Genomic DNA, 21,719 nt, shown 5'->3' with positions numbered 1-21,719 from the left:
ATATCGAGCAAATGCCAACGGAATGACCGTTCCTGTGACTTGTTTCCATGAATTATTCCAGATGGGTTACTCACAACACAGCACTCCAAAAACTGAATGCAGTGGGAAGTCAACGAGCTGCAGCACGATGACTAGTGAACTAAATCTCCTTCAAGCTGGTCTTTCCTTGACATAATTGATAGAACGTACTTGTCACACTTCGATGCAACTTGCTGCCTTGGGTCCAAGTTCACACGGGAAAAGGTGAAGCTGCGTAATAAGGCCCTGACGGCGGTCAACGTTCCACGTTGAGCGCTCTCCGTGTTTTTCACTGCACTCCCCGGAGTCCATTATTAATCGAAAACCGTCCAGTTGCGTTTACGTCGCACAAGAGGCAAAATCCCGCACCAGTGTCTTGATAAGCCATAAATAGATTTTCGTTTCTGCTCGCGTCTTGCATACCTGAATCCCCTCTAGATGGAACGTAGAGCTATCAAGCACACTCTTATTCTAAAAGTTGATACATCCAAGACCAAATAGGATGATTAATTGAATCCTGATTTCCTTCAACTCCTTCAGTCCTCAGTCATTCGTCACAATATGTTGATCGATTCCATCGGGTTCCTCGAATGTTACCTTCCTAGCATTCTCTGCCATCCTTCATGTGCTTACCACAAAACCCTATGTCGGGAGAAACTCCTTCTGAAATGTATGCCATATCCATTTGGTGCCCATCCTATTCGGTCCTCCAAAGTATTCCACATCCATCCAGGAGTGTTTATATTCCCCTTGATGCTCAACCTTCCTGCTCAGGGGGTAACCTTGCTTCCACTCAAACCAGTCTTTTGACCACCTAGTCGGCACAATACTTCACACAATTTCGCTCTCGTTAAAAACCGAGAATACAAAAGTCGGAGCCTTGGCTCACCAATGCATCCTGGTTAGGCTTGACGGAGAACGCCCATAAATAAACTTCTAGAAAGTCCGTGTGGGTTCGTGCGACCTGCGGTTCGACACCCTGAATCAGGACGATTGCGAACATTACTCCGTCGTGCGGCAGTGCTTGCATTCAAACTTCAGGGTGATAATTTTAAAACATAACACATGAAGTATTTACATGCATGCACGACCTTGGTGATTTCATCGTGCAGCTTGTGTGTAGAGAAGTAAAAAGCCGCAACCGGGGAAAACCGTCTGCGATTGGAAAGCTGATTTAAACATCCGATTCCCATTCAAGTCAGGCAGGTTTGTGCACTAAAGGAGCGCCACCCACCACTCATCCAGCAGTACGGGTCCATCGCCAATTGCCGGTGGTTCTGAGCTTGGCCCTTATATCCAATGAATTAAAAAATTGCACTGCGCTCTTCTGTTTGTTGCCGCTGGTGTTGGATTAGCTTTGGCTGAATTGTTTGTCTCGCAACTCCGTAGGAACTACAGATGAAATAACGCCCTTTGTCCGCAGAAGAAAACAATATACCTAGGATAGCCGGAAGATACTCTGCATGCATTGACGTGCATAACTGTAGCTGACCTCGTCAGAATCGAGGGCCGCACCAAAACCCACCTCGCCACAATATACGTGTAAGCTCCAAACCCTCCACTACCAGCATGCGAGGCTAGCGTCAAAAAGCTTTTTCGCCATGTAGCACCCATAGATTTATTCTGACAGTAGTGCTTCGCGGATTGGTGATCATCCCCCTTACATTCACTTTCCCTCCTAGATATTCCTAGTATTGCCCAACTCACTGATAACCTACAGAAAATCTAGTCCACCGTCTCAGAAATTCCACCTCCGTCAGACCTTACGCGTTTGGTTTCCTTACCACACCGGCTCTCTGCCTAATTACATCGAACTCTGTTGTCTCAGGTAGTATATTGGGGATCTTAGCTTGACTTTGACGACTGGATTGGTGAGTACAGATCCATGTTTATCTTGTCTCGTTTGACCGCCTGTTGCCACCATCACAACTGTAGCAAACATTCAGTTTTCCTCCATTAAAGGGCAATATCCGGTTTAATGATTGCCATAAATCTCTAGGCCTTAATGATCTCATCTCGTTTCATCTCCCCCCTAGCTTCGACCTGCGGTAATGCGTGCCAGGGACGTCCTGCTTGGCATCTATCCACTCCACCCATCTGTGCATTACACATGAAATATTCCTGGCCGGAATAGACAATTAATACATGTGATATTACACTGGTCTTCATCTGGCCCCAGCCACCTTCGGGAGGCCTTCAATTCAGTCCGCTGGAACTTCGATTGGATCAGAACATTTCGGTGCCATTTTATACTTCCGACCAAGTCGGTTATTTTTTGCGCAGTTCGCGTTCTTTCTTGTGCATTTGGGCGAACTCCTCTCGAGGAACTTCTGCACCAGACCCTGCTCCAGAAACAACACTGGTCAGTCTCTCTAACTTCACTGCATAGTGTGAATCAGAGTTTCCTACGATCATTTATCCGCATGGCGAACTCTACCACTTCTTCATCACCACATACGCTTTCTGTGATGCCTAACAGTCCAAAGCCATGGAGTCTTAGTGACGGTTTTAGGCTTTGGTTCACACTGGCCGGCCAAAACTTGACAGTGCTACTGCCTGTCCGTTATTCTGGTTTCAAACTATGCAGTTTGAAGCTTTTATTACGTATCAGACAAGAAGCCTCTTGCTACGCCCCCCATCGTATTGCTTTTGCCCACCACTTTCAAATCTTAGCGGACATACCTTGTCTCATCTGATATGTTCCCAAAAGAGAAAGGAACCCTTGTAATTTTGGTTGCATACCCATGCCGCCCGAAACTTGACGCAGCCTATTTCTGTAATGTCCACCGTGTATGTCACCGTCCCTTTACCATAAAATTCTCAGCACAAAAAACCCCACCAATCATGTTCTAACTGTACTATTATGATCATGTCCGAACGTGTGCCACCCACTAGTTGGGAACAAAGATAAGTATCCCTGTTATCGGTTTGAAAGCCATTTTCGAACTTCAAAGAGGCCACCTAAGACCACTGTGCAAATAGGCACGCCCACGTTGGACGCCATCATTATTGCCCACATAATGCCTCTCAAGACGTAACGGTGCGCGCCATGAATTCTCGCCAATTAGCTAAGCGCGCATTCTCTTGCCCCCCGTTTTACACAGCACGACGAATATCCGTCAGTTGGTGCTCACTCGGTTTGAGGGAGCACGGAACTTCGAGTCCATCCAGGGGCCTCTAAGGTTTTGTCGTTCCTTTATGTCTAATGTCCCTATGATCGCATCTTTGATGTACTTTCTGATGAACTTTGCCCATTTTTTGCTAAAGATATTTCTGTGTCGTTCTCACCTAATTCTTATTTTACCGCACAAGGCCGCTACCATCGCAAACGATGTTACAGTGCTACTTTTGGGGTCTATTTGTTGCGGATATATTTTCTAATTTGACAGAAACCCTCCTGACGGAATCAATCCCTACAAGAAATGAACAATTTTTTTCAAAGACCTTAGTGTGAAGGAAACAAAATTGCGCGTTAAAATTCGTTATTTATCCTCATGTACGTCCAGAATAAAATGTTATCAGTGAGAGCCGGTTGGAATAGCCCAAGTAATCGTGAAAAATTAAGACAAGCATGGGTTAATTAGATTCTCGGGTCCATCGAGGGCGCAAGGTGGTTTATTGTTTTTATTCGGACGATGCAATAAGAAAGCCGTTTCCACACTGGGACGCAAAGTAGAAAAAAGTGTCGAAATGTTTGCTAGGAGGCACTATGTCCCGAAATACTAGGTAACCGAAAGCGATCACAATTTTTCACTACTGCAGTGGGATGACACTGCCCTATTTCAAAAACCTAATCGATATACCCGCCGATGCGAGCGGGTGTGGGCATATATGATTATGATGATTAATTGGCGATCATCACTGTCAGCTGTAGGGACATCATGCTTCTTGTACGGTGCTTGTAGCCGCCGAAAGTTTGTTCACCGATGAGTCGAGGAGGTGAGTTAGGTGTTTGTCATTGAAGGTAAGGGCGCATAAATACAGGACTGTTGGTGGACTGTTAGGCAAGGTAATTGGGCGGGGAGAGGTGCATTGAAGGCGAAAGCTTGGGTGTATGAGCGTCGTTTGAGACTCAGCAGGGCCTCGGCTGACAATGACTCTAACCTCTGATGTGGCCCGTCTTAGAGTCCCCATCCAAGGGGACGGCAATGACCAGCGAAGCTGAGTTTGTTGGTAATGGCTTTTATACTTCGCCGCCAAGTCATCGCTCGACCGCCTGTCGCTCTCATTTACCCTCCACGTGTTTGTGCGGAAAGAGCTCTTTGGAAAGTCGGTCGGTGCAACCTTTGCAGTGTGATCAGTCCATCTGTCGGGGAGAATCATTTCTTACGAATATCATTGACGTACTTCAGCACTTCTGATCCCGTTTACCCACGAGACCCGGGTAATCCTCCGAAGACATCGCTTGTCAAACACTTAAAGTCTTTAGACGTGCTCGGCGAGCAGCGACCGGGTTTCTGATTCGTATAGTAATATTGAGCGCGACAGAACATTTTGAACTCGACTGCTGCTAGGCAAACTGATGCAACACCTACGCCACATTTGATGCTGGTTTGCAAATACTGTTCTGGCCTTCCCAATCTAGATGAAAATATCATCTTTCGCGAGACCGCCGGGACTGATACAGCTGCCCAAGTAAACGAGTTTATCTATTATCTTAGTCGGTTCATCCGGAAGCATGAAGCTAGGGTACGAACCCATCCAATCTTGCAATATCCCTTTACACTTTTCAAGTGTGAAGCGTATGCCAAGCAGTGAGGTGGAATTAGTTAGGTTATTCACTATTGTTTGCCTTACCACGTGGTCCGATCCAAGAATAGTTAGGTTGTCTGTGTACCTTAGCCACTACGGCCACTAGCCACTAAATCTTTGTTTGATTATGTGTTTTCAGTTATGTTGCGTAGGATGCAGACGAGTTGTAATTGATTACACATTTTTCTTACAAAAACCTGCCGAGTAAAACCTGCCTCCTGAAAACCAGGACTATATCAACTACGCGTTATTTTGTACCGATGCACGGCAGACGCACGTCGTCTGAGGATATTAAGGGCTGTCTTTGGTTGTTGGATTTGGCTATAATATATAGTTGGGGCCTCTTCATCACCTGCGTGCACCGGAACGGGCCCGGCAATTACTGTAAGTAGTCAGGGTGGGCGAAAACACAAACACGTATAAGAATGACGGGCCACCTTTGGCCATCGGATTAGGCTAGCGCGCACTGATGAGACCCTCTAATCCGTGTCGCAAGGACACACAGGTCTAGCACTTAGGATGGGTAGTCGAGGTGAGTGGCAACACGCCAGTGGTCGATTTTGCTGAATGGACTCTGAATTGTGTATTCTGTAGATATTATCCCACTCTTAAAGATCACCGAAGAACTTCGAAATGGGCTTAAGCGCGATTTCGTGATTTATTTCGCGCAAACCGGCAAAAAATGCAAATCGATGAAGGCGAGTGACCTTGAAATTTTGCTTAATTAAACTAAATGCAACGACCGAAAGTTGCAAGCGGATTAGACTAACTCACCGTGGAGGTCGCAACTTTGAAAACGCGTTTCCTGGCTCCTCGAAATCCACCCGTTCTCTGTCATTCTTCAAGCTTCTAATTATTCTGTGTCTGAGTGATCTGAGTGTGCCATCTTAGTTGGCTCACTGTCTGAGGCATGCGTGGGGTTTTAACACCGGAAAGCAGCTGAGGCGTGGCCAGGAGAAGGCAAGGTTTCAGGGTACGCGTGGATACTAAGTTGGTGTGAGGTGCGCATCTCACTGTTTTGTTTGTGTGTGTCGCCTAGACAAGAGAACGTTGACTTTGTACAGCGAGCTTTGTCGTGTCTCGTGTCTCGTGTCTTTGGCTAATCGCAACCTTCTTTCACGTTCAGGAGAAATTTTCGTCATTGAATTTTTAATGTAATAGATTAGGAAGCCGATTATTTCGGGATACACACTAGAACAAGGCTGAACTTGAGCCTTCGACAAAAACAGCTGAAAGTGGTTCTAAAATTTCGTTTGGTTTTCTTGTTTACACAGATCACTCTCGGAGCCCGGAAATGAGGGCATCATTCATGATACTGAGGGTGATGAGAGACGTATAAATCCACCTGGATGTATCGCAGTTGGGCTACTCTTGGTGATGCCATATCCATCCAATAGAATGGTTCAGTATTCTCGTACATACTGACAGATCTTCAAGGTGGTGAATGTTTAAAGATAAAACGATATTGTCCATGGAATGCAATGACGTCGGGTGGCTTGATACAGCAGTGCTATGGAGGAGAAACACACGGAAATTGTAAAGCACCAAAACGTGTTTTGAACCCAAATCTTTAAGAAGACCAGGAAGGGGTTGGCTGCATTGTACGATGGCGGACGGATCACAGGTATAGAATTTGACTTTGAAGCGAACAAAACTAGAATGCTGCGCACTTCTTTGAAACTGCTCAAGTGGATTCTTCCGGATACGAGAACAACAGAGCAGAAACAACTGTTCACACATGCCGGCACGAGCAAAATGCATACTAAACGAGTAATGGAACCTCGTGGTTTACAACGAGGAGGGACTAGAGCAGATCATATGCCATGCTGAGAATGCTTCACGGTGCAGGACATAGGTAAGAATTAGGTCCCCTCGGAGGCGGTGGCATTCCCGGGGAGAGAGGTCAAGCACCGCAAGACGCTTCTCGTAGTCCACGGATTTTAGGCCGGCAACCATCTTCGTAGTGGCTCGCTGGATTCGCTCAATGAGGCTGACGTCTTTCGTGCGTTCTGAGTAGACAACTTGGTTGGCATACTAACCAAGGAGTCTGACTTGGGCCCCATAGTGTATTTGGAAGTCCATGCGAGTGGTTCCAGAGAAGGTGCACGGAATCATCCGTAAAACGGTGAATGCAGATCCCCTATAACCTAAAGGTGGACTTGGCGAAAAAAACTAAGGTTCGCGGTGATCTTTAGTCTCGGTGGAATAAACGATTGCCTCGCCACCAAGTTTGGAAGTATTAGCAGCAGCAGCAGCAGCAGCTGAATAAGGTTATTTAGGTTTTCGCAGAAGGAGAACGCACGTCACGGCCAAATTATCTGTCAGTCTGATCTGTTGATGTAATACAAAGCATGATTTTTAGGGGGGAAGGAACGTGTAGGCCGGCTGTTAAACACGGTGCACCGTGCCGGGTCCCAGATAGAGCATTGAGTTCCTCACGCTCCCGCACATAAGTTTAATAGCGATTGGTTATATAGGGGGCATTTTGTTTACAATTTCGCAAATGATGTCCAGCTAGACAAGCATAAGGTTTATCACTGATACACAGTTCAGATAATGCCAAACGCACTACATTTTTGTAGCACGGTTTCATAAGGGACATTGTCGGGATGACAACTATAAAGTGAAAGATAAAATTAAAGGGGAAACACGCTGCCACTGCCATGTTAACTTGAAATGTCACTGAAAATCATTTCATCTTCCCCTTTTTTGGTTTGGTTGACAATAAACTGCCACTCTTGGTCCTTGAGAAACATCAATGGACGTGCATTACATTCATGAGATAATTTTTATTTTCTGCTTTCAAGAGAGGGTGCCTGGTTCATTCTCAACCTGCTGGACAATATCCATGGCACGTCATGTGTACATGGTGCGTGCAATGATGTATTGCTGCCATTATCAAGATACTTATCAAATCATCAAAATGTAGCTGACCTCAAAACTTGCATGTCTAATTGGGGAACGATCACAGGCTGCGGTTTGTTGCATCGTCTTGAAGCGCAGATATGAGCGTTAAGAAGACCCGTTTCTTTTACCGTCTCTGTATGTGAGATGAGACAGCGTTCGATGTGCCAAAATTATGCGCTTTTTCACCGCATTATTCAATGAATTTCCTTTTACAGTAAAAGGCTGCCTGTTTGCCTACAAGGTGAACGATGTATCCTACCTACACAGCTTTTAGTGTCCCACTAAGCGATTACTTTCTATTATGAACGCCTGAAGTCCCTGTGCTGTCTATGCATTCTATGTACTCGTTGATGCGCGCCAATTTTGTGTGTCTGTGTACGGCGTTTGAAGTCACTTCTCTCCATACAGCGTTGCTATCACCTGCACACTTTTTCCAAGCTTTCGGTTCTGGTGGTCCAAAACACACCTGTTGATGTTGGTATAAGGCTGAGTTTATTCCTGTTGGTGTTTTCGTGTTTCGTTCGTTAGCAGGTGCGATCCAAATATCTAGAGACTCTGTAGCTTAATGAGCTCAAGGATCACTTTGCCTATCGAGACTGGTAGTAGTTGGAAGAGAGAGGCAACGCCTTTGACAACTCTGAGATTTCCGTCCTTCACCTTCCAGAGAAATCCAGGTTCACTTTAGGTCACGAAAAACGACTAAAACACGCACCTGTACATTTTCACGCAATACAGACGTGGTCACGTGTTCCGAAGCTCTTCTGATTTCGCCCACGCTTACAGCGGTCATTTGTGAGTCTCATGTGTTAACTCTGCTATCAAAACATTTCAGACTGTCTTCGGGATCTGAGTGAGAACTGTTCAGAAGAAGACCGCTGGACAACCATGATTGGATTATTGTTTATTCGGTGAAATGGGCCAACGACGAACTATTTTAAAGAGAACAATTATTGATGACTCTGATCCATCTGACCACCTTATTATTGTGTACTCAATCTAGCGTTATTATTTTTATTCCTTTGCCACACACTCCTGGTAAAGTAACTTATTGGATAGCCAGACCACCACACTCCAGAGCGCTTATTGATAAGCCAAATAAACCGGGAGCACGAACAGTGGCTGCTCCCCATTCACGTGCCAAATTTAACGGCCAACTGACAGAAAAGTCTGCAATCAGATCGCTGCCACCGAATGCTATTTTAAGCGGTAAACAGATGTTACTCACCACTCGCCTCAGTTGTGTGTACTATAAAAACAGTGTCATATACAGGCAATAATCACGCATCCAGTAATGTGCCCTATCATTTTAGTGTGACTGTCGGCGAAGAAGTGTAGCTCACACGCTAATACATCCACCGGAAGATTGCCAGTCAGAAGTGTGGAAAACATGACAATGGATTTTATGTAGACCATGTCAAAAGCAACTGAACATTGGACTCTCAGTCTGTCTGAAGAGGTTCAACGACATTTAGCCTTTTCTCATCGCTGGACCACTGGGGATGTGCTAGGCAACTCTACATTCTTCCGGTTATGTCGCATGTTGCTAATCGATTCCAAGAAACGCAACTCAGTATCTACTCGAACTTTATCTTTTGAAAGATTTAACGTTGATATGTTCATCTGGGAATCAGTGGAATGCTGGTTGATTAACAGTTAGCTGAAGAATCTAAAAAGTCGAATGCCCCAACTCATTCGGCCGTTTATTTATTTGGAAGCATAGCCGATATACCTGACCGCTGAGAGGTCAGATCAAGAACGAAAATGTCACGAAGTATTGCGCATTTATATAGTCACAAAATGTTTCCAAAAGTAATCTAAGATATCGCACAGCGGTTTTACTCCAGGTAAGAAAGAAGTGGTATTTTCAAATGATGAATTGGCTGTTTGTAAATTCCTTATTCAAATAATAAAGGTTCTTTCCTGTTTAATGTCATATAGCAAATGATAGAAGGTACATCAATAGCGCGGAAATTCCACATGCCGCCGGGACAGTGACGACCCAGGCAATGATCACGTTTCGAAAGATTCGCCAATCGACGTTGTCACGTGAACGAAACCGACCGACGGCAACAACAGATCCAACTTGACAATGAGTGGTGGAAATCGGCAATCCAAGCTTGCTGGCAAACAGCACAGTCATTGCCGACCCGAGCTCTATGCAAACTCCACTAAAATGGAAGTAGAACAGTGATACTTGGAGGGATGTTTTCACGGGATAACACCATGGCACAGCATTTAACCCCAGTTGAATAGTAATCTAGACAGACCAAATTGAAGTTTTCACAGGGACCAAGTTCCCGAAACGGAATAACAAGCGAGATTTGCTTGCAGCTCGGCTGACGTCAATCGAACATGATAAGTTCTTTATTCCGGAGGTTTCCTGACTTTTATACCATATAAGGTGAGCTCACTAACAACTATCGACGTGAATAAAGACATTTTCCAATCCATCCACAAAAACTGTTGGACCCCCTTTTCGGCAGTGCTGCGTTAGGCGTAAGAGAAGCCTTAAACTCGAACTTGATTCCAGTCCAATTCTTGTCGAAGGCTGAAGACGTTTTTGTTTACCTTTCGTCCGTGGTGCATAATTCTACTGATCGATGCATTTGCCGGGTAACTAACCTTCGACCCCACCCTAAGTTAGACCTGCAGAGCTTTGAACCGCAAGGAGCTGCGTTTAGGGTCTTGTAGAATGATGTTAGAAGCGCAACGTTTAGGGTCTTGTAGAATGATGTTAGAAAATCAATAAGCCAAACAAATAATCGTGTAGCGCAGCATGATGCTGGAAATAGCATCCAGCAAAGTGGGACATAGTCGAACAGACCACAGATTCCGTAGCACCATCTATGGGTAGCAATCCACGACTCTGAACACGATGTCATAAACTGAGCCGCACTGGCGTGCTGTGCATAATAGCACCAGATGAAGATTACGAGATGCGATAAACGCTGAGCACAACTGGAGACAAACAAGAGTTGACTGGCTGTGTAGTCGATTCTGTGATAATCCGGTGCTGAAATGCTCCAGCAAACAATCTATCAGAGCAGTTGTTAGCATCACCGTATCGTGAAGAATGTCTCTTGAAGGAATGAACCATTTACTGAACTTTCAGATGGTGTCACGTGTTAGCCGGTGCAACCGCTACTCGGAAAAACTATCTCGCCACTGAATAACTGAGTCCGTGTGAAAAAAAATATAGCAATTTTCTGGCAAAAAAACAAAACGACCCATTTGAAACTCCGCGTTTCTCATTTGGCCATTTCTACTTTAAAATTATTCACGTTGAAGCCTGTTTGGAAAGTCCGGTTTAGGAAGCTTGTTTGAGGGTAGAATCATGGTGAACAACACATTCAAGAATGCAATTAAAACTTAAGGTATTGTAAGAAAATGTTGTGCGCCGACTGTGGGAAAATCATCGTTGGACGTTGATTCTCTGATGACGGGAATTCACGACAATTGCACTCAGAGAGAGAATGCATTGCCAACCGAAGCCTATTGAACAACCAAAGTGGTAGACGTGGAAAACGTTATATCGATGCACTGAAATTCACGCCAGTTGTATAATTTTCCGTCGTGCAATAAAAGCCTTTCGTTTGGGTTGGACTCACCTTGATGGAGTTATTATGGTGAGGTCTTCCCCGAGAGTTTTGATCACCCGTCTACCCCAAACCCACAGACCGATTGCAATGCCAACACCGCCGTAAATGAGGATCCAGTATGGGTTAGCCATCTTGGAGTTCACTTCTTGTGTGACTCCAACAATCCACAAACCCATCACGGGACCGATGGCATTACTAGGTAAAACAAAAGGTATAAAACAACTTGTCAGATTTTCAGTCTTTTGGGCACAATGGACGTGTTCGTTTGTAATAGATTCAATGATCTGACCATGTGTTAATACGAAGTGTGTTAACTCCGATCTGTGAATGATCAGATCCGAGATTCCGAAACTGGCATCTCAGGGATACATTACTGCCCGTTAGGAAGGACGATTAATCAATCTCAATGCCTAGTGTCTCTGTTTGAACACGGTGTTTTGGATTAGTTTGCTTCAGCCGATTTTGAAGTAAATAGATGGCGTGACCGACCCTAGGTCACTGCCAGACAATTCAGAAAAAATGTGCAGTGCCTTCGTTTGGTTGGTAATCTTTCGGGATGCGCAGAAAGAGGAAACTTCATGCAAGAACTCTGAGTAGGTTATTCGATAAAAGTACTCTCACTGAAACACCCATACATTCTGTAACTGTCTCCCTTCCATAGAAGGGAAAGGCAATAATAGTTAAACCATCCGGACTGTAGGTTCTGGGCTATCCAATAAGGGTACAAAATTCGCTGCATGGTATCGCCCTTGAAGGTTTTATATTCAGCTAGCCAAAGTCGATGTTGGGTGTAGTCAGTCAGACATAAAGACCAAACACTGTCTTTTGGTATGTGGAAAAAATCAAAATGACTTTTTGATTCAAAATCGTTGCGGACATGATTTATTTACCCTGTCTTAGGAACTTTCCAGTTGACTTTATCATATAATTGAAACCTTCGGTGTAACACACGTCTGTAATTAATGAATGAATCTCTTGTCGACTTTTGATGATATCCTGAACCAAGTGAGCATGGTTTACTGTCTGACTCGTCTGTGGTTGACTGGGCACAAGTTAGTCAACCGCACTGGTGCGTTAGTATAGAGCAATTGAAAATTCAATGCATCCATACGGCCCATTCGATTAATGAAACCACTTCGAGAGTCGACGAAAACATCAACTCCTTGAAACAGATGTTCCGAGTCATTGTTAGGTGAACGGATCCACCAATTCCGACCCAACGTTTCCCTACTGCGTGATTCGCACCACATGAGTCACAATTATCCTGCAATATCATAGTTTTACTTATCAAATGGTTTAAAAATGTAGCCAACTTTCCTTTCATACGTACAGGAGAATGCACGGTTAATCACAGTGGGAAAAAGGTTTTGGTTCAGGTTTGCAGTAAAAAAAATTCCGTTCACAGGAGTATCTGAACTGTAAATGACTAAAAAGGAACGATAATTGATACAACCAGCGGATCTAAGAATCCGAAAAGCTTCCCTTAAGCTTTCAGTCAACGCAAAACCACGTGCAATGGCTTCCTCGATCGAAAGAAAAGTGGGGCTACATCCTGTTTGAGTATCTAAGATGGGAAAAATGATGATCAGCCGCTTTTAGCCAAATCGTAAAATGATCGAAATTCCGGCTGGGATGTTACAGGGTTGGAAATTCCTGGAGCTTTGCAAAAGGCATCTGCTGACGATTCCAAAGAAAAAGTGAAATATGCGTAGGTGCCAGTGTAAAATCCACGAAATAAGCTGACGGCAGTCAACTTCTTCGTGGTCCATTCTTCTGGCCGATAGAGATCCAGGGATAACAAGACTAAAAGCAAGCGGTTCATGCAAGTAAAACAAGAATAAAATGAGGTTCGAGGGTAAGTGTTTGGAAACGGTTTGCGTCACGATCGTTTAGTCTGAGTAGCCAGCGATCGAATGAGCAGACTAGGCAACATCCATCATGTGTGCAAAAGTTTCCGAGTGCATAAAATTTGGGTTGCATGAGCGAACTGCGACTACCCCAACTTTGGGTGTAGACCTACATTGAACAGATCTTGTCAAGTAGATAGATACTCAGTACCGTATTCAAAAAGCATAAGATGCTTAGCATTTTGCAGGAAGTAAAAACTGCCAGTATTTGATAGCACAAACACTTTAAAATGTTTTGATCGGAAACTATATGCACTATCCAAAATCCACAAACCAGGCCGTCCGCTCAGACCTATCCTTGATACGCCCAGGTCCCCATATTGTACCTCAGCTAAATCCTAGGCGGATATTTTTGAAATATTTAGTTACAGGATATGTTAGCACTGCCGTCAAGGTAGGTTTACATTTATGGACGCGACCACGGGGGTGAATAAAGTCGAGGGGCACATGATTTCGTTAGATGTATCTTCCTCCTTCACGAACGTCCCGCTCATCGAAGCCATCTGTTATCATTTTGACTAGTGATGGTTTAAATGGATTATTACTGCAATAAACAGATGATGTGTAAAGTCAGCTCAACAAAAACATATGCACCAACAACATGATGGTGTCTCAGTGAGTTCCCCACTGGGCCGAATCCTAGGTAATGTTTGTATGGGAAGACTTGTGGGCCATCGACTCCATCTACCCACGATACCTGGATGGTATATACACGTTGTATACAATTCCTCATACCTACCAAAGATTTCACTGAAGTTCATTAAAGCACAGTGGACCGAAAGGGAACAGAGGAACGTACAGATGCTTAAAGTAGCTGTCAAACTTTCGGTTAACCGACAGGACAAATATAACTTTGGCATCTTAGTTTCACTGAAGCATAAGTGAACTTACTTAGGTTTGTTGTTGAAACGAAAAGAAAAACTGCTTTGAAAGCGGTCTTGAGGCCAAACTTCAGTCGCTAGCTAGCATGTTTCATAAAAAATGCTTGTCTGGACGGGTTCATCTCAAAACACACCACTGCTGCAAACAAGAAAACCAAACTAGTCACAGCGGAAGAAAAGCTGTTTTTATCGGTTTCCCTTCCAGAGAAAAACTATCCACAGACTACGTAACTGGGCGTTTGTGTCGGTGATGCTCCCACATCTCAAAGATAGGTTGGTTGTCACTCTCGGAGCAAGAGAGCCTTCTTTTTCGCATGCTATCGTCAATGCATAGGGCGCACGACACGGCACTCATGCGAAAGGACAAACGAAGATAACACATTTAGGCTGACAACTGGATCGGGGAAGCCCATTACTATCCCAGTGGTCGCCCATTCGGCTGATGCTAGTGATGTGCTTAATTCTAACACCGCTTGTTTAGTACTTTACCAAGAACCTATCAAGATCCGTTCAGTATCAATTTGTGATCACATATGAGCCAAGCGCGATTCGCCCAAGCAACCCGGATTCTGTACACTCAGAAGGCATTCGTAAGCGTATCGGGTCTTTCGTCGCTCGTTCACGTGACAGCTGGCTACTCAGACGAACTGATCGTGACGTTTGCATTTTTCGAACATTTATCCACAAACTTCAACTCGTTCTTGTTTTACTTTCATGGATCGCTTGCCTTCGTTTTTTTTATTATTATCTCAGTTGGTATTGTACTTTCCAATTTTTTCGGATAGATCGAAATCGTTTGTCAACATTCTGACATGTCAGATTGAAACATCTCAAGAGTCAAAAATCCGTTTCTCTATAATTTTGAAACAGATGTGCCTACATTGTTAAAAACATCAACCTGAGTCATTGTAAGAAGGCTGACCTATAGTGTCAAAAAGACGAATTTGTTCTCTGAGTAAAAAATTCACATGAATATACAAATTTCGTTCAGAGTCCTGGTGCGAGTTCACAGATGGCATAAACAGACATCAAGAAAAGATTGAATTCTCACGAAAAAAATGTTTCTACCTGACGTCATTGCCTCCGTGCGCAAACGAATCGAACACAGCTGTGAGGATTTGTAATTGCGAAAACACCTTGTATTCGTGTGGACGATCGCTGATTATTTCCAGTTCCTGCGGTTCTTCCTAAAAGTAATAGGACGGGTGTTGTATTGATTTTTCCCTTCGTTTAAACAAATTTGGTTGAGTCAAGGCTATTACATTGGGTTATCTGATTGGTTAAAGGGCTTGGACTCGGGTCAACGAATCACCTTACTAAGAGACCGTAATTATCTATTCTAGCTAAGTCGCATAAAGTGATTACATGTGAAAAGCTTTCGAATTTTTTTTTAAAACTCAAGTGGGAAATTATGGAACCTAAGTAGTTACGAACAGGCTTATCGACAGTGCATCATGAAGGGTTAAGGTGTATGCCTGTAGATACACTTGTTCTTTCCAAAAAAACTCAGTGAATTAGGTCATGGAGGATTCGTTTGGTATTCAAAGTTCTATGTGCGACCAACTTTCTAGACCCATATTTCGAGAGCTGTACTCGATTAAAAGTCCTTTTGGAATTACAAAGATGTGCGAAGATGTTCCCGATGCATCAGTAGCATGCACAGTAAAACGCTGTAGAACAGGCACCATGAATTTTGAAAGATATTCCCGACTGTAGTCAAGGGTTAACTTCAAAAGTCCTGCAAGGAGTGTAGATGTGACGCCTAATTGGACGAGATATTTAACCAAAGCCCTAGGGGACCGAAAGCCTTCTTAGATGGTACAGCTAGTCATTATGGACAGGACATCGTGTACATAATACTCCCTTTATTACGTATCCCGTGAACTTTTGCGTGAAAAAGTTCTGGTTCGCAACACAGCGTCCTGACAGAACAGAAGTGACTACCAAGAAAGCTCTAAACACACTTAGAACTGCTCCACATTGTTTCAGTACGGATTTGTCAGGCAGCCACTCCAGGTCTTTCTGTTGTCCATGAGCATCAGTTAAACCAAAATACACAATTTGTGTTTTTTGGTTGCTTGCGTGTTTAGAGTTTTCATCTCTGACGTTTGTGAGTAGCAGATTGAATTAATGCGTTTTACAGGCGTCTTTATTTAGTTATCAACATAAGAATAAGGGTGGCTGCCTTGTGAGATCGATAATAATCATCGTATAGATACGTTGATCACCAGTGCGATCAACTAAGCTGATCTCTACAACTGCGGGAGACTATAAGGATCTGTCTTTTTATTGATGGCAAGTTAGTCGAATGCAAACAATTGCCTGTGAGATGCTCAAATGTGCCAGTTCACAGGTGATTAAGTAGTGGCTAGCAAGAATAAAAGCGTGAGCATTCTGGAGGGAGGAATTCAGAGAGCTATAAGGAATACCAGAAATCCCTGCGTGCCTATGCCAGATGCACTGCTACCTCCAGAACACTCCTGCAGTATCAGGAATCGGCGCCATGAATTAGGCTTTCATACATCGACCTTGGACCCATAGTTTGCTTACCATTAATTTCCAAGTCAGCTGTTATAAGGTGGGGTGAAAACTCACCGACACAATAGGTCTGAAAAAAGACTATTATTCATTTGGTGTGGTCTCTCATGTACGCAGAACCAGTTTGATTTTTAGCCACGCACGCGTCTTTTGTGGAATTCCGAAGAAAGTTCGCACCTCAAACAGTAGTTGCAGCTAATCAATTTTTGGGAAGAACTCTCCAACAAACACGGGAGGTCGGAGGTGAAGAAAACTCAAATTCTAAGCAAGTGACTGGTCAAAAAGTCCTTGATAAGCGAACCTGTATGCTTGAATGCTCATCTGGCCTTGTTTTTCTGTTCAGAAATGTGCATCGAGCGTGCGCTAATGTGCTAGCGAGACTATGCTCGTCCTGCGTTCTGTGTTTGTAGTACAAACCTTGACAGGGCTAGACGAGTGTACCAGTGTACAACTCTCACAAGAGCGAAATTCGAGTTCGTTGCTCCCTCAGTTTGATGTGGATAAATCAGTATAACTGTTCCAGGACAGGAAGTGAACTGTTCAAGTGAGAGTGGTAATACAAATCTAAGAAAGAACGAGGCAGTTTGTTTCGAAATAATGAATTGTCTTCGGTCTCATTCAGCCGCAAGTGTGGTACGACATGGTAGGATAAGTCTACATTTATATATTTACATACGCAGATTAAACAGGCGATTCACCTCTCCAATCGGGGGTAGTACAGGTTGTGTCAACATTCCACGTCTTGTGACTGACAAGTCGTGCTCAGTGGGATACGCTCTCACGGCCAAGTAATGGACAGGTTCTGCAGGGGGTTCCGCTGGCTTTGTGCTAGTTACCTCAAATTCTGGAAAAGAAACGCTGTCGTTAAAGGCTAAAGAAAGAAGTGCACTGCGAAATATTGTACACCATTATAAATAAAAATGTTTAAAGGATATTGACAATACTAGTGGACAAATCTCGCAAGTAGGGGACTTTTTTGTTTCATACTTGCCCCTTTGTAGACGAGTGTTCACTAGCCATCAAAGCTGGCTTCAACAAGCTGTTAGTGGCGCTTTCGCTGTCGCCTTGACTGATACTTGGTTAGAGGATCCAATGAGACTGTTTCCTAAATGAATGTTGACAACTTATCATATAGTGGTTGTTTAGGTAATTCAAGAAAAGTTCAAACGAGGCTCCCGTGGATTTCTTCTTTCTTATGTCTGACTGCACTTTTCGGGAGATCTCGATTGTGTTTCACTGAGATGTAAATTTAGGTTTTGCGTGAACATGCACCCTGCGAGATCACACATCCCCTGGATAGAAAAGTTCATGTTGTCTGTTGTGAATACATTGCATGCACTCGTGAGTGGCAGTTTACAAACAAATTAGCCCGTCCGTCCAAACNGACTTAAAGGAAACCGAAGAATCCGTCTGCTTCTGCTACAGCTGTGGTGTGTAAGACCGACTCATTGACACCCAAGTAAGGAGACCTGATCAAAAACAGGGGAATAAAAGCATTCCTTCATCAAGGAGTAATGTAAACTAATACAAGACTGCCAACCAAACTGCTTATTGGGACGTGGAGCGAAAATCCTACAGAAAATGGAGAGTTCTAATTTCGGCTGTAGAACAGGTTGATCAGTATCTACTATACTTACATTCTGATTAAGCAATAAAGGAATGAAAAAAATATATCAAGAAGAATTGAAACCATACTTTCGCCCGTTGAAAGTGTGTCATCGTATGGCGAGACTGATTGTGAGCGAGCAAATTCTACAAATCCCATAACTACATACACCCAAATAGCAGACAGTATGAATAATACGAATAATTCCAAATTTAGGGTGTCTACATAATTCATTCAGGCCAAAAAGAGGCAGCATAAAATCAGACTCACTTGTCGGCACAAGTCGGAAGGAGTTTTGTCTACCGGAGACACTTGTGACAGATTCATGTCTGTCATCCACACCTGTTTTCCCGTTTCTCCCGTTGCGACTTGAATTCAGATCAGGACTAGCTTCCTCCACCACGATGCTTATTTCCGTTGGCTTTCTCTGACTCCCGTTCTCCTCTTTATCAAGTGTTTTCTTTGCCTTTCGATCTCTCCGCAGTCGTTGGCAGAGCATTTCTACTCGGTGGCATTTTAGAGCTGCATACATCTTGTCGCCTAAACCAGGACCGGCATCGTCTCCGGCTGAATAGAACGGGAAAACAAGGACGGAAAATAGTTTGGGGTTTTAGCTGCGAAACAGACTGTAAGAAAAAGATATTCAACAGCAGAACTACTTCTAATTATCCTTTAGTCACCGCGCTAACTGGCACTGGTATCGGCTCTTAACACAAAGAACGGTAAATCCTATTGCTCAATCGGGCAACCTTGCCCTCTAAATTGAGAGCGGATCTGCGACTTTACATTCAACTACTGAACCGTCACAATAAGTAGTGATTTGAATACACACTAAGCAAAGTTGCGGCCACATGTGTAGAAGTTACAATAGCGAAGTCTTGGGGAGCTCTGGTAAACCGAAGATTGTGTCTGCGAGAATATCAGGCACATCGGTAGTTAGTAAGGTAAGACACATTCACGGACTAGGTTAGTTTACGAGTCACCTCTAACTCGAACGTCCTCACCAAGTTCCCGTTTTGTGGTACGCAGATCATCAACACGTCAAAGTTTCTTGATGGGTGATGAGTCTGCGTGTTGTCACAAAATGTGACGAAATTTTCAACAATAAACTGAACGTACTCACGGAAGAAGCACTTCGAAAGAATTCAAAGGCTTCTGATTGGGAAAAACTTAAAACCAAACTGTTCAGTGAGTGAAAAGGAACTGCCCCATTTATCAAGGTGCGTGTCCAAATGTTGAGCCTGAGCGAACAAAACTCACCGAGAATACGCCGGCGCAGATAAGGAATCATGAACAGCTTTACACAAATGACAGTGATTGTCCCTCCTCCACATCCAAGGATCAACACCCCGTAGAGAGGGATTTTATCGAAGTGAAACACTGCCGGGAAGAGCGCAAACAGATATATATATATATATATATATATATATATATATACATAGAATGATTGAAACTGCAGATGTGGCCAATATCCTCGTGCAATAAAGTTACTATTTCCACGTGGCTCCACATGATGATAGAACGTTTGTATGCTAACTTTTTAGCTCTGTAAGCAGGTCAGGAGCCACGCGGTCAATGGTCAATAAATTCCGTCCAGTTACAGTGTTCCGAAAAAACACAAAGTCTCATTTTCGATCAAAAAACACAGTTCAAAAGTTTCCAACAGTTGTCAACTTGAAAATCAATGAAACAGGACATAATACTACAGCCCACAAACACTGAAACGAAGCAAAGATATTCGGAGTGGAGGTCGCTTCAACCGGAAGCTTAGTAAATAGCCTGATCAACAACCACAGTCCGAGTAAAAACCCAAAATGACCAACCAAGTACCTGGATCCGACCGACGATGAACAGGACGCCGAACATCCCATCTACCAAACTATGTTAATTCTTAAAAAATAACCTATGACCTCCAAGGCTGGTGTTGAGGCGTGTATATTGAATGTGCCAAGCCCGATGGACAAATCCACAGCCCGTCCTATTGTGGTCTTCATTTGTACGTGTTGGTAAAAACTAAGTCAACGAGAAAGCACTACTTTGTAGATGAAATCACATGGAAGTGGATAGCTACATAGAGTAACCCTTTTCCTTATCATGATTACAAACGTATACATATCACCGTGATAGTCTATTTAAGAGGCCCCACCGACGTTGGTTTAAAGGCTTACGAGATTGGGTTGAAAGACGTGACTTGCTGAAGTTTGCATGCATACACCATCATCAGATGCGAACATCAAGTTGACTTGCCTGCTTTAACCCGTGACCGGAAGTTTGGCATTCGGTTTAAACACACACACAGAGCGTTTGGAATTTGGTGTGTTTGAATGTGCTTACACGTCAGCCACCAACCAGTTGCGTATTCGTGGAAGTGATGTTGGGGTATGGGACCAGCAGGTAGTGAAGGCGCAAGTGAGAGCACGTGCGTCTACACCCTGCCTCTCTGTGTTATTCAGTTCCATTCAAGGGGCTGAAATTTCGGGGGTTGAGTCCCGAAACACAGATCGGCAACTGGGGACAAAATCGAAGACAACAACAAAACATTTCTCGGTTATTCCAGGACCCAGTTGGAAAACAAATTAAAATGAAATTGCCAAGGGAAATTAAACTAACACGAATTTGATCGGTGGCTGACGACAGCTCTCGTAAATGTGTAGCGAGAGCAGCTCACTGGGATATCGTGTACAGGACGGCCTTGAGGGTGAGATTGTACAAGCCAAATGGATGGGAAACTCTAAGTAACCACTGTTGAGTGCTAATTCGGGACAGCTTCCAGAAGATTTTGAAGATCACAGACTTCCTGCTATTACTTCGGTTTCCAGTAGACAAAAGCGAAAAAAGTGAAACGAAAACTTATGCTGGGTTGTCCAAGTAGCGCAGGTTTGGAAGTTATATGCATTTGTACCTACTTTTGCCTTTGCTTTCTGTTTACTTGGCTGCTTGGCTCCGAGTCGAAGAAAGGTTTGTTATTGACTGACAGGGCTGCCGAAGTGGTTTCCGGGTGATTTAGTTGAACAGTGCACATGTCTTGGCATTGTCTTTTGCCTTTCCGCGTTAAAAAAGGAAACCCTGAACCAGGGTTTTCCCCAAGTGGAATGAAAGTTTCATGCAGGTTACGAGCATCTGCGGAGCTGGAAGGACTTGATAACTCTCGACATATTTGGAACCGCCGATGGGAAACCAATCCGTCGAGCTTGCCATACGCACCACTAGGAGCCACCTGCATATGCTGGTGGAACATTTTAAAACCCTTGCCTCCCGTATTCCTTATAAATGGATTTCGAGTTCCGTCCTTTCCGCTTCTGTGGTGCCCAAAAATAACTGCGAGGTAAAAACTAAAGCCTTATCTGTCGAACATCAGGAAAAAAGACCTACTCGCGTGCTTAGACAAAGATTTGAGTTGGAGCCAGAACCCACTTTCAAGTAAACCAAATCTAATTAAGACGCCAATGAAATATTTGTTACTCTGTGCTTGACCCCATCATTTGACATGGGTGTTTCCCATCTCCGCTTA

General features: G+C 43.9%; 1 protein-coding gene across 1 annotated transcript; it reads right to left on the bottom strand.

Annotated features, from left to right (window-relative positions):
* Positions 1–9,609: 9,609 nt before the first annotated feature.
* On the bottom strand, positions 9,610–19,588 carry T265_14699 (hypothetical protein; the record flags this gene model as incomplete). Its single annotated transcript, XM_009174849.1, has 6 exons — positions 9,610–9,845; positions 11,286–11,471; positions 15,133–15,251; positions 17,301–17,446; positions 18,479–18,775; positions 19,469–19,588. Coding segments are annotated over 6 exons (1,014 nt in total), but the record flags the coding sequence as incomplete, so codon positions are not given.
* Between the last annotated feature and the right edge of the window lie 2,131 nt (positions 19,589–21,719).

The sequence above is a fragment of the Opisthorchis viverrini genome, assembly GCF_000715545.1.
Source record: "Opisthorchis viverrini unplaced genomic scaffold opera_v5_247, whole genome shotgun sequence".
In the NCBI taxonomy this organism is placed as follows: Eukaryota; Metazoa; Platyhelminthes; class Trematoda; order Opisthorchiida; family Opisthorchiidae; genus Opisthorchis; species Opisthorchis viverrini.
Note: the sequence above shows the minus strand (reverse complement) of the source record. Positions and strands in the feature narration are given on the sequence as shown.